The sequence below is a fragment of the Microchirus variegatus genome (assembly GCF_963457635.1).
Source record: "Microchirus variegatus genome assembly, chromosome: 9".
NCBI classification, from domain to species: domain Eukaryota; kingdom Metazoa; phylum Chordata; class Actinopteri; order Pleuronectiformes; family Soleidae; genus Microchirus; species Microchirus variegatus.
Genome location: NC_139810.1, coordinates 25,312,283 through 25,326,693, shown reverse-complemented (window position 1 = coordinate 25,326,693; position 14,411 = coordinate 25,312,283). Strand labels below are relative to the sequence as shown.

At 41.1% G+C, this 14,411-nt stretch overlaps 1 protein-coding gene across 1 annotated transcript; it reads right to left on the bottom strand.

Annotated features, from left to right (window-relative positions):
* Positions 1-1,589: 1,589 nt before the first annotated feature.
* Positions 1,590-2,915, bottom strand: LOC310932234 (putative N-acetyltransferase camello; the record flags this gene model as incomplete). The annotated part of the gene is made up of 2 exons (XM_083895526.1): positions 1,590-2,350; positions 2,897-2,915. The coding sequence occupies 2 exons, from the start codon at positions 2,913-2,915 to the stop codon at positions 1,590-1,592; spliced, it is 780 nt and encodes a 259-aa protein (XP_083751652.1).
* Positions 2,916-14,411: the final 11,496 nt, after the last annotated feature.

Here is a 14,411-nt window from a genome sequence, read left to right as displayed (position 1 = left end):
ACATACAGAAGACAAACAAATGTTTTCCATTCAGATAACTGTTTATATTCAGTCTTTGTTTCCGTTTTTTTGCAAGAATGTAATCAGCACTATGGCTTCTGGCAACCGCGGATACAGCGAATTCCAACTTTTGCGAGTGCTTGAGAAGGTACTTTGTCTGATATACCCTCGGATCAGCAACGGACTCATTTATGCAGCATGTGTGTATGAGATGAATTACAATTGAGCTGTCGTTACCTTGAGGCCAATTGTAGTGGTAATTGTGCGAGGATGACAACAGGTTGGCCGGCGTTAACGCTCATCTTCCTCTGGCTAGTTCGGCACCTGCCTGCTGGCCACCAGCCTAATTTTTTGCTGACAGCCTCAGCACGAATGATTGATGCCTGAAGGCCTCTGATGGTGTGTGTGTGTGTGTGTGTGTGTGTGTGTCATTGCCAGGCAGTGAAACTCATTTTAGGCCACACCTGTCACTGCACACACTGGCTACTTGATGTTTCCCCCACGCAGGCTCACTGTCTGTGGGCACAGACTCATCAAAAATTAATCAAAGCCGTGGTGGCGCTCGTAGAAATTTTGGAAATTGTAATCTTATTTAGGAGATTTCTGGGGTGAAACAGGTTACAAAAAAAAGAAAAATGAATATTTATATTGTTTAGGTGATGCTGTGCAAAGCTTGTGGCTGACAATATAATATAATATAATATAAGCTCCTTTTTTTCTTCTCGGTACTCAACAATCACAGAGTCTGTTCCCATGTCGCTCCTCACACTGAAATCATAAGACCAATGACATGGAAGTTCTTTAGCTGCCCCTCTATTGTTTGGAGCTGATAATCTGACCTCAATGCATGGCAGAAAACTGAACTCTATCCTCTTTTTACACCGCAAGCGCACACACACTCACACACACACGACCCCATTAGCTCCAAAGAATTTTAAAACCTCCCAATGTCCTCATACTATGGCATTTTTCTTTGGTATTTCAAGCAAAAAGTTGTGAGGTCTTAGAAGTCAGCTGGCATTAATTCCTCTAAGGCAGAGAGGGATTCATCTTCTCGCTGGAAAGAGGCTTAAAAAGAAAGTTCCCCCGCTTTTCCAAAATGACCACATTTTTTCCATTCCCACATATATGTGTATAGTCCTTAGTGGACAGAAGAACAATAGGTAATTGAACTTGAATGCAATTTGTTCTGTATAATATACAAATAATGAATTCAACGAAAGCAAGGATTATTTTCTTTCCATGTGTAATTTATAAATAAGTGCGACCTCACGACTGAGGAGTTGACTAATCGCATTGTTCTCCGTGGTTGTTGCCAATGGACTTGTCAAGGGTGCAGGTGAATGAATAATACATCAAGGCACGAAGAAATACAAGGAAACCAAGACCATTAATGCTGCTTTGTGGAAAAAAAAAACATGAAATTTAATGTATTTCTTTTCTTATTATTATTCACACAACCATGATAGCAAGCTGGAGACCTAAATGACCGGAGGTCACTCAGCAGAGAGCGTTACATAAGACGAGAAGCATAAATTAACTGCGAATACTGTGAATGTGCCGCACAGTTGAGGTATAACAACGTCCGTTTAAGGCGAAACACGCTTCTCCAGCCGCATCACATTTATTCTGGCCAGTTTGGAGAACCAGCGATTGGCGTGCGTGTTGCCGTGCGTCGCCGTTTTGACAAAGCCAAATTGGCGGCACAGAGAAATGGCCGCCGTCTGCGGCGAGCCGACGTCCAAGACGAGCCGGTCGTAGCCTCGCTCTTTGCAGAAGTCCAGGGCTTTCTGCATCAGCAGCGAGCCGGCGTTTTTGCGGCGCCACGGGAAAGCCACGACCACGTGGGACATCTCGCCATAACTCCCGTCTCCAGCAGCATCATGGAAAAACTCTGAGCTTCCCGCAGCCACTCCTCCGTTCAAGTCGTCAAACCGCTCGGCTTCTTCCATTCCCCTCTTTCCCACCATTGCCAACATCCCCACTACCTTGCTCCGGCCTTTAACATCTGCCTCTGCCACCCAGAAACCGTTATCTGGGTTGTCCAGATAGCTGCTTTGAACGTCGGCCATGTCTGTGCACAGCCACCTCATCACGTAGCCTTCGTAGATCTCGTGGCAGCAGTAATAAAGGAGGCCGGCCCATGCGCTGCCAAAGAGCAAAGCCTGGAAGTAGGAGCTGCCACCTAACACATAGCCAGCCATGGAAATACTCAGAGCAATGCCTACGTGGTCCGGGTGGCTCATGGTTCTGAAGAAGGCCGGGTACACGTGTTCCCGTATCCCGTCACGACAGAGCGACGTGAGCGCAAGCCGGTCGGATGGTGCGTATTCCCGGATGGAGAAATGAACTGCAGGACACACAGAGGGAGAGAATGGGAGCTCAGTGAGACTAATCTGCTTGTTGCACTGGAAAGATTCCTGCAGGATTTCACAATAGGCTCAGTGCGGCTCATGTAACTTGTGGAAATAAAATAGTTCATCGATAAACCCTCTTACAGAACGCCACCGCCTTTTTCTTTTTTTTAAAATTTAACTCTATTCAACGAGAATATGAAACCTGGTGACAACCTAAGGTGAAAACTGCTCTTAAAATTATGAAAGCATTGTTTCTCCAAACGATATCCGGAGTCTGAGTCTGAGGTGTGACAAGTAAAATAATTATGTTCTACAAAGGTGCTAATAAGGAAAATCAAAGGGAGGTGAGGATTGTAATGCGGCAAAGAAAAGATCTTTTGTTTTTTTGTGTGCGTTATGTGTCACCGAAGCACGTTAGCACAAGTCATTTTACACCCTAGCTGTCTTATTAGTGCTATTGTTCGTAATCAAGTGCACCTAAAAGATTTTTTTTTTATAAATTACAGAAAAGATTAACATAATTAGAAGAGAAAACTTACAGTTACTTTTCTGGGCCATGCTGACTCCACTCGTCTTTCGCTCTCTCTGCAGGGCTTTGTGCTGCTGCTCCCCTCAAACTTAAGCTACCGAGTGAGATAATCAGCCTTTTCACATAGGGATTGAAATAAGTTGGAGCACGCTCGCCTATTAACACACCCACCGACACACACACACACACACACACACCAAACCCACCCACCCACACACACCCACACAGTACAAGAACTTATAGACCTAGAATGACATTGAAGTAACTCTAAAGACCAAAAGCCACATTATACTTCTACAACGGCGTAATGCGTTATCCAACTGCCTAACCACGGAGACCCCTTGAGTCCGAGTGTTGAGGGTTATTTTGTCACTTAGAAATGGGACACCCCTTAAATGCAGATACGTCTTCAGACTGCGGGGGGCAGAATAACGCGAAAGCTGCGTCCAGTCGGTCAACTCCAAAAAAGAAGAAGAAGAAGAAGAACACATTTACGTCAGGATTATTTACTACGATCCGTTTGTCAGTCAAGTTATTAGGTTGTCAGTTAGTTATAAGATGATACTCAAACAAATACCACAACCACGGGCATATTCAGCTGACAAGTTACCACACACCACGGCTTATTGAAAAGTAAACCATCGATTGTCCGCACCGGCCGGCTATTGACAAAAAATAAAAATAAATGTTACGCAACAATGACGTCAGTAATCCATAATATGGGCCTAAACTAAGATAATACAATGGTTTTCATATTTTTTATATCTCTATTAACAAAGAAAATTTAATTTGTAGCGTACTCGTTTCGCTGCTTTCTGCGCCATCTTTGTTATGGCAAAACACCCAATGCATTCTGGGTAGCCCTTGCTCCCAAGGGTGGTCTCGGAAAATCTCAATATTGAGGGCGATGCAGCCCTTAAACTCGGCCCTCAACTTAATTTTTTCTGAGAATTGGGACGTCGAAACATAGATACCTTTGATATACAAAAATGGAGACGTGAAAGACTGAGGAGACGTGTTCTGAGGTGGTATGTACGTCCACTAAATGTACCGAGACTGATGGCAGGCAAATTTAACAGTCTTATTGGACCGATGAGGGACATGGACGAAGAAACGCCGTGTGCAACCTCATATTAATCATCACCCACCGCATGCCCGTTGATGCTGCCCAGAGACTTGCTGAGGACCAATCGCAGCCCCCTTCCCGTCTCCGTTGTCCCTCGACGGAGTGACGGACACTTAAAAATGATTTCATGGAACCCGGAGACGACGGAGAGGCTCGCCCGACGGGCTATCTGTCGGAGTATAAATTGGGCTTTAGGTCTATATTCAAAAATCTACATTTAGATTAAGATGCATTTTTCAAGTGTGATTGAAATTTGAGGACAGTGTCGCTGTGATTGTTAACCCTTTACCGGGCAAAGGACTATACTAGGTAACTTCTGCAGATATCCAGAGATCCAGGCGCGTTACAGAAAGTCATCGTGAAATTTGGCCAATTAGCGAAAGGCCTGCGGCGCTCGAAACTTCAGTGCAGTGCCGGAAGGCAAAAAGTACGGTCAAACGGCTCAGTCTTCTCCTGTATCTACTGTTATATCTCAATAAACAATGATGGAAACTTCATTCAGGTGTGTTGGAGCAGGGGTAACATCTAAAACATGCAGGACAGGGGTCCTGGAGGACCAGGATTGGTAAAACAATGTTCTTAAATGTTTGAAAATGTGTTTTTCTTGTATATTTTCTCGTATATTCTTGTACTCTTACCACAGACGAGGAAGTAACCTTATAAGGTGCCTTCATGGACCTTGATTATCTATATGTAAATAGATGAATTTGAAAAATGTGAAAGAAAAAAGTGCCCTAAAAAACTACTTAATTTGCTTACTCACCAGAGTAAAGAACTATATGATTGGATTCCTCAAAGAGGATGAGCACAGATCCTGAATACATTAAAACTGAGCAGAATATGAATTCAGCGCCCATTCAAGAATAAAATGTTATTAACCTCTTTCTGGGAGTTTCAGTTTTCAGCATTCTCCCAGAAACATACCGTGGACCTGTATGCCACTGCTTCACCACAATATAAGGTGAAAGTAAAAATTAATTTCGTCTCATCCCCCTGACAAAAAAAATACTGTCCTGTGGTGTCACTGACAGTGTCTTGTGCAATAACCTGGTAGCTCTCTGACATGATTAAATCTCCTCTGCAGGTGAAGGCGCCTTTACACCTGTTTAAATCAATAGCGCTGCCTCATGAATCTGTGAGTGCAGGAGGGTCAAGCAACTCAGGAACTTTCTCAAACCATTTCACAAACACCATGTGAATTTACAATTCTGCAGGGCAGGCAGTGAAAAACCTCCCAGGAGCTCCGCGATCACATATGGTGAGATTCTGAAGGGCTGCATGAAACATTCTTAAAGTAGACATATTAAACCCTTTTTTTCTCCAAGTTAACCTTGTTCCCTGGTGTCCTAATGAACATGTCTGTGACATGCTTTGGTCAAAATACCTTAAGGATGAAGCACCACAGCAGTTCAATCACCCTGCCAAAACAGCCCTGTTCAGTTTTCAGTGCCTGTCTCTTTGAACTACAAAACTGAGGCTCCGGCAGCTAACAGCAGTTAGCATTTGGCAAAGCCATCATTTGCCGATTCTAGCCGGCACATTTTCGTCATATATGAAATGTATCACGTAAATACTCTGGGGCTGGAAGTGTGTGTAGAACTCTGTGCTGCACTGTGCAGCCAAGAATAGAACACTTTGCAGACTTCCGCTCTTCTGGATACTATTGCCCTCGCCTGCACTTTCGGAGTTTTTTACCCACTTTGCCTACTCATAGGGCGTCCAGAGTCCCAAATATAAGTATTAAAAAGTTGATTTTGCATAATATGTCCCCTTTAAATGCAAAATTAAAAACAGAGCCAGGGTTAAAACGGTATTGGGTACCTTTTAAATACAAACAAACGGAGTGCACACACAACTTTCTCTGCTTCTCAGCACCGCGGTGCTTAGATCCCGTGTCGTCAGGTGACAATCCCACGCTGCCCATGGAGTGACTCATGTAACAGTTGGACTGTGGCTGAAAACACCCAAGAAGTGCCCACAGAAAGTTTTGGTGTGAATTCTACCGCTTAAAATAAATCCGGACGCCCAGTATAGGGCTGCACCATCTGTTTCGGCTTCTCACGATTAAATGAAATATTGAATTATTTAATTGAAAGGCAACTTTAAGGTTGGAGCTGGTTCAAAGGTTGTCAACAATAGATGTTTCTGTATTCCATGCGCGGTGAGCTAAACTACACTGTCCTGCTTGGTGGAAATGCAGTTTTATTGGATCTACTTACTGCATATTAGACCTTTAATGCATCAACAGGATTCTAAATGACACATAGTGTCAATCTTACAAGGTTGGACCGTTCATAATTTCCGACATATGAATGGAATGAAGCACTCTTTGCCTTTGCAGCAAGAAGACTCGGTCGGATCGTGGGCCTTTCTGCATGCATGTTCTCCCTGTGTGTGTGTGTGTGTGTGTGTATGTGTTCTTGTACTTGCGCCATACTGAGGACCAGGGAAGGTTTTTAACCAACAAAGTGAGGACATTTTGGTCGGTCCTCACTTTGTTTTCATTGAAATCACTTCCTTAGGTTGCTATAACATGCTATACTCTGTCAAAAAAAAAAAAATTAAATTTTGGACAACATAGTATATAGTATAACTTTTTTTGTCAAATTTTGGACCAAACATTTTGCGTCAAATTTTTTTCAAATTTTGGACCAAACATTTTGGGTCAAATTTTTTTTCTTCAAATTTTGGACCAAACATTTTGCATCAATTTTTTTTTCAGATTTTCGACCAAAAATTTTGCGTCAATTTTTTTTTCAAATGTTCGACCAAACATTTTGGGTCCATTTTTTTTTTTCAAATTTTGGACCAAAAATTTTGCATACATTTTTTTTTCAAATGTTGGATGACAGTATAGTATGACGTTTTTGTCAAATTTTGGGTCAATTTTTTTTTTCAAATTTTGGACCAAACATTTTGGGTCAAATTTTATATATAAGTAGATATTTGTAATTGTGTTGATTTATAAAGTGGAAATGCTGGTCCTCACTTTGTCAGCTCTTTAACCTGGTCCTCAGTATGCAGCAAGTACAAGAATGTGTGTGTGTGTGTGCGTGTGTGTGTTTCCTCCCACAGTGCAAAAACTTGATTTAGGGATTAGGCAAATTGGACACTCTAAATTGACTGTAGGCGTGAGTGTAAGAGTGGACAAACAACCATCTCACATTCACACCTATGGTCAATTTAGAGTGTCAAATTCACTGTACCTTATCGCTAGATTGCATGTTTTTGGACTGCGGGAGGAAGCCGGAGAACCTGGAAGAAAACCCACGCACACACGGAGAGAACATGCAAACTCCATGCAGTTCAAGACTTCAACAATTAGATGATTTCACCAGTGGTAGAGAATAAAAAAAAAGGGATAAAACCAATTAAGAATATCTTAATAATCCTCTGCCTGCATTTTCACACTTTGTATTCAATAACTAATGAGACTCAGGAGGAACTTTATTAGATTAGAGGTTAATTGACTCCTAAATTCACAGCCACACTTGAATAATATGAAAAGAACAGTTTCTGTAAGAGTGTTTGGAATGGTACGTTGATGGCATCATCAGACTACTGCTCACTTCTAAATAGGTCAGCTGTTTTCTGCTGGAAGCAAAATGGGTTGACTGTCAGAAACATTAAAGGGAAGGAGGAACTGATTCATCATATGGAAATTAAAAATCTCAAATAATGATAAATGCTCGGTGCACAACCGGATGGACTTCAAAAGACTTTGGTCACATCGAGATCACGTTGACCGATCCTTAGAAAACAATGTCGCAGACGCACGTGTTATATGAAACCCCGCGCCGTTCTAACAACTAAACTAAAAAAATCAGAACTCTCAAGGCCAACGCGTTAATCAAGTCACATCTCAACACCATGATTGGGTCACGGTACACAACACTTCATCACCACAGGCAGTGTGAATTTCACTTGATAAAATGAGCTAAGTCTGACTCATAGTTGATTACATATTGTCCTGAAATAAAAAAGCTTAAGGTTGCCCTGGAAACTCGCCATTGTTGCAAACTACACACAAACATGCAGCACTTGTAATGGGCCCATGAGGCCACTTTGAACAGCATTTTTTATTCAAAGACGTGCATTTGCACACTGACTTTGATGGAGAGAGTGTTGTGTTCAGTATGCTCATCACAGAACTAAGACATTAAGGGATTAAAGCATCACAATATCGAGTTCCCCTCCTCGTATCTGGTGGCTAATGATCATTTAAAGACGCCACAGACACGTTTATTTCCAACCCTCAGGAAACTCTGAACAGAATCTGTCTTACAACGTGGCGCAAAACAGAAAACTAAAACACTGCCCAGATATTTCCATTCAAAGAGTTCAAGTCATTTGTGAATGGAGGTTTCTTAAGAATGTCGTACAAACACTCAAAACTATCAGTAACAAATGGAAACGGCAGGTCAGTGCCACATGTGGAAGGCCGGAAATATTATGTCCTTTTCTTATGTGTGGTTCCCAATGAAAAGCCAACTTCCAGTTAAATTACTCACATATTCTCATGACAAAGACCTGGTGGACAACATTACGACCCATAACTTAGGATAAGACACAAACTAGGCACCTTTTCAAGGTTCCCTCACTTGATACCAAGGTTGCCAGGCATCTGGACCGGATACACTATGTCAAGACTTAAGCCCAATTTATACCCCTTCGTAAAGTGCTCTGCGTAGGTTACGCAGAGTCCTCTGCCTCGACGCAGAGCCTGTCGCAGAGCCTCTGCGTCGTCTCCGACTGCACAAAATATTTTTTAAGTGTCCGTCACTCCGTCAAGAGACAACGGAGACGGCAAGAGCTGCGATTGGTCCTCAGGACAGGCCGTGCGAAGCTGCTCTGTGCCGGCTCACAGTGCGCACCGAGCGTCCACAGAGGCGGAGCTGATCACCGCCGACAACGTCGCTGCCAAACTATAAATACGTCATATCTTAATACACACAGCACATGTTTAGACTCTAAATGGCCAATTTCTCGCCTCAAATTATCTTAAAACTGCGAAAAAGTGGCCACTGTTTCAACAACAACAGTCTTTCTCTCTCTTTCTCTCTCGGACGCCATTGCTAACTGTAGCCAAAAGCACAACAACCTAGCGCAGCGACCCCTACTGATCGGGCGGGAAATTGCAGCGCGTATCCGTCCACGACGCAGAAGTATGAAGGCTCAAGTGGTCTCCGTGGTTACGCAGTCGGATAACGCATTACGCAGTCGGAGAAGTATAATGTGGCCTTTACTAACTATCAGACCTGGCACGCTGAATCTGCAATTACGCATTACTATTCAAATGTCAGATGTTGTCTCAGATCTTCTTGGATCTGAGCTGTTTTCATTAACATCTTTCAACACCAGAGGTTCCATCATTGGTCGTCGCACTTGATAAATCCAATGACAAGAATGACAAGCAAGAAAGTTTTGCCCTAAAACGTGAAAATATACAGTGTCCACTTGGAAGTTTGTTCTTACTTGACGTGACAAAAACAGAGTTATTAGTCAACAGCGTGTATCACCAGGACCTTAATACTGTGCAGGTTTCCAGTGCCTGTATCCAGTCTCTGTGTAATTTTAGCTTCATTTATCTTGGGAGAACAGAGTATGCTTTTATGTCCTCACCACCCACTGTACTCCAACTTCAAAATAGGGGATACATTCTTTAGAATATGCCTCCAACTTGAGCATTTTAGACATGTGTTCATTTAGATTTAAAATAGATAACTGGGAAGGTCAACATTTTTGGCATCTATGTGCTTATTCACTTTCTTGCCAATGATCTGACAGGAGGATTCATTCTCATGCCTGTGCAAATAGTGATGCTATCACCATTATTAGTTTAATATTAGGGCGTAAGCCTGTAAAGGTAACAAAAGGCGACTTAATCTGAAGCACACGGATTAACAAGACAAACTGTTCAAAAACAGAAGTTTAAAAATGACGGGGTGCCATTTTAGAGGGATTTTTTTCCCCCCCTCTTTCAATAGGAACATTATCTTCCTGGCACCGCCGCTGGTTTGCTTGACCGTAGCGTTCTTGCCAAGAAGTTGCTTTGGCACACACTGTAACTCTCCTGTAAAACGAGAAATTGCTTCCAACTTCTGTTTTTTGTATGCATGTAAACAACAATGTGGTCATTATAAGTGAGCGTTTGTAGGCAGAGGTTATTATATATGGACAGATTTAAAAATGGAGGTCTATTAAGAGAAATACATTAAACATGTTATAAATAAAAGAAAAGAAGTTTGCATGACAGTGTTTCTTATTGTTACCCTGACTCCATGATGCTTCTAATTATCTACCACAAACAAACATAGTGCTATGTGAATTCTCAGTATCATCATTTTCTGATGTGTAACTGTAGGTAATTTACACAAAGGTAAGGTGTAAACTCTACATTGTTTTCTTCTCATTTTTTTTTACTTTTTACAATAATTAATATTTTGCAAGGAAATAGGTATAACTCCATAATCATAACTCAGAAATCTAAATCGCAAACGGATCCAACGGTCTTCTTCCAAATCTCGTTCTATAACGTTTTCCCCACCCAAGTCACGTCTCCTTCATTGATACTGCTGAGACATATCAGCCTGTGTATCCAGACACAAGTGATTGTCTCACTTCAAAGTGAGAAGCCAATGTCATTTTCTCTCTGAAAAAGAACAACATTTCTTTCAGAGCGGAAAAAATCCCTTAAGATGCAACTGTCGCATTTAAATCGTCGACATTACCGAGGCTCCTATAAGATATCGGATGTGATTGCAATTACCACGTTAGCCCTGTAAGGTCATTTTCTGCACAGATAGCAGACAGAGTAGATTAATGCTTGGCCTCAGGGTTGTGGCATTGAAAAGGCCACATTGTTACCTAGAGTAAATCATATGGTTTTAGCCTCTGGGGTGACATGAAAGTGTTAAGCGGAGGTTTTATGGAACATTTTGGGGGATGTTCTTCTTTTTTTTTTTTTTATAAGAGGATTTTGGCCAGCACCTTTCACATTTGGCTCAGGTAAAACAAGGCATAAGACCGAGTGAATGGATTTGAACTGTGATTCTCTCAGGTTCACATCGCTACGTGACTGACTTCCAAAGCGCATGGTCAGTCAGGTATATACTCTTAGAAATAAGGGTTCCAAAAGTGTCCTGAGGTTCTACCTGGACCCATTTGCTTCTGTTTTTCAAGGGTTCTTGGTAACACGAATGGTTCCAGTGAGAACCAGTTTGATCCAGAGAGGGTTTTAAAAGAGTTCTTGGTGGAACCTTTATTTTTTTATTATTTTTTTATTTATTCTTTATTATTTAAGCTGAAGAACCTTATATGGTTCTACTTAGCACTTTTATTTATTTACTTTTATTGAGTGTAGGTCACTTTCTCAATAGGTGTAGTCACTAACTAGGAGATTGAATTACTGTAGGAAGTCACAGCAGCAGTGGATCAGAGGCAGAGCGGGTTATTATCCATCTGGAAGGTCACGAGTCGGACACTTGACAATACGCTAAGACAAGAAAGGTCCACCTTAAAAAAAAAAAAGTAAAATGAAACTTAAAGGACAGGAAGCTACTGGGAGCGAACAGCAGTTAGCATATGGAAAAGCCATCATTTGCAGGCTCTAGCAGGCACATTGCCGTCATATATAACATGTATCCACTGGACAGATAAATCCTCTGAGGCTGGAAGTTTGTGTAGAACTCTGTGCTGCACTGTGGAGCCAAAAATAGAACTTTTCGTGGACTTTGCGGACTTCCGGTTTTCGGATGCTGTTGCCCTCGCAAGCACTCTCTCGTGATTTACGGCCAAAAAGCAGAGCCCCACAAGACAACAATTCCAGGAATTTTGTGACATCCCAAGGAGTATCTCCTGTACTTAGACTGAGGAGGACAAGAAAAACATGAGTGAGAGATCTTTTTTCACACTTTGGTGACTGATAGGACCTCCAGAGTCCCAAATATAAGGATTTAAATGATTAAAAAGTAGATTTTGCATAATATGTCCCCTTTAAAGTTAAAAAAAAAATAGCTTGTTTAAAATTTACTCAGATTAAAACTTACTTATAGTTACTTTAATAAAATTTTTAAATTATTTTATTTATTTATTTAAATTAGGGCCAACATTTATTTTACTCAGTAACAGATGCGATTTAAAATGTAGCGAAGCAGAATACTTCCAAAAAACATACTGTACAGTAACAGTAAAATTACAAATAAATTTTCTTTTAAAAGTACAAGTACACAAAAAAAACCACTCAATTACAGTAACGTGAGTAAACGTAATTCATTACTTTCCAACTCTGGCACTTTATTAATACAGACCATTCACAAATTACTCAATTCAAATCCTATCAGGCCTATCTTTGGAGTAAAGATATCATGCCGTGACCCTCAAAAGATAAGTATGTGATGCACGGACAGATTGTTTATCAATATTTCACAACAAATTCTGCACAGAATTGACCTCTTTAATGATCAAACAATGTGACGGACGACTGTAGAAGTGAATCTGTGTCTATGACGGAGTTCCCCATTGCTAATGGAATCTAAACACATATATAATACATCTGCCACATACTAAATAAAAATAACAATCAATCAAACAATGAGTATAGAGTGTGTGTTTGCACTCCCTCTGAATACAGATTGAGAAACAACAAAAGGCTTTTCAGCAGAACTATGTGGCGGCTCAGGCTCATCCCTTGCTCTCTGGAGACGGATAGGTCAGAGGAGGAGGCTGCAGCAGCTGCAGCAGCAAACAGCAACAGCCAGAAAGAAGAAAACTCCATCTATCACACTTAAAAACCCGCCCACCTCCATCTATCTACCAATATGCCAGGAGGTGTTGTGGGGATTATGTAGGGATTTTGAAGCAAGATAATGCTGTGAATAACCACTGGCTTTTTCTATCAGGGGGAAGCTGCTGCTGTTTAAGGTTAATTACCTGACTTGGGGACATGGCTCCGAAGATGTTGGCAAAATTAAACAACTGATTAGTCTCAGACAAGGCATATTCTGAAGAGCAGCATCTCAAAAATAATAAACCCGGGTAAAGAACAAAGCATACAGTAGTGATGCCTTTTCTTTCTTTCTTTCTTCTTTTTTTTTTTTTTTTTGAAAAGTCACTGATATTGTCTTCACTCCATCAGTCACTATGTGTGGTCGAATGAGGACCTTGTTAAGACTAAAATAATACATCCAGGAATAACTTGAATCCAATTGGAGTGGCGGGAGGGAAACTGTCAAGGTAAAGTAGAAAGATTGATTGATTTTTACATATTTTGACTGAGTCGCCACTTAAACGCAACCTTCCTCTGAAGCTCTACTCTCCACTTTTGACTGAACCTGAGATTTTACACACACATTGTGTTCATCTATGTTAAAATGCACTTTTTGTCTGTCTGTCTGTCTGTGTCTGTCTGTCTGTCTGTCTGTCTGTCTGTCTGTCTGTCTGTCTGTCTGTCTGTCTGTCTGTCTGTCTGTCTGTCTATCTATCTATCTATCTATCTATCTATCTATCTATCTATCTATCTATCTATCTATGTTAGCTTAAAGTTATCTATCTATCTATCTATCTATCTATCTATCTATCTATCTATCTATCTATCTATCTATCTATCTATCTATCTATCTATCTATCTATCTATCTATCTATCTATCTATCTATCTATCTATCTATCTATCTATGTTAGCTTAAAGTTATCTATCTATCTATCTATCTATCTATCTATCTATCTATCTATCTATCTATCTATCTATCTATCTATCTATCTATCTATCTATCTATCTATCTATGTTAGCTTAAAGTTATCTATCTATCTATCTATCTATCTATCTATCTATCTATCTATCTATCTATCTATCTATCTATCTATCTATCTATCTATCTATCTATCTATCTACCTATCTATGTTAGATTAAAGTTATCTATCTATCTATCTATCTATCTATCTATCTATCTATCTATCTATCTATCTATCTATCTATCTATCTATCTATCTATCTATCATTTGTGTTTTTGTAATCTCAGGCTCTGCGAGCGCTCTGAAAATGCCTGGTAGCGTTACGTAAACAGCATTTCTCATGATCCTCCTGCTCCGGGCACTAGTCCGGGCACATCCCGTTGCGTACATTGAACCGCAGAAGAAGAAGAACGTCCGTTGTGGAGGTGTTTCACTTGCGACACTCTCTTCTGACTCTGTGTCCGACTCCGGGTCAAAGACGTAAAAGGGACTGCGGCGGCGGGGGAGTCGTGACGAAGCCATTTTTTAAACAATGTTTTGATAATGAGTAGCAGTGCATCCACCGTTCCAGAGGGGGGAGCTGCGTTACCGAGAGCTGGTGTGCTAATTACGTCTCTTCCAGGTATTGGCCAATCACAAGACAGTTGAGAACGCTCTCATTGGCTGGCC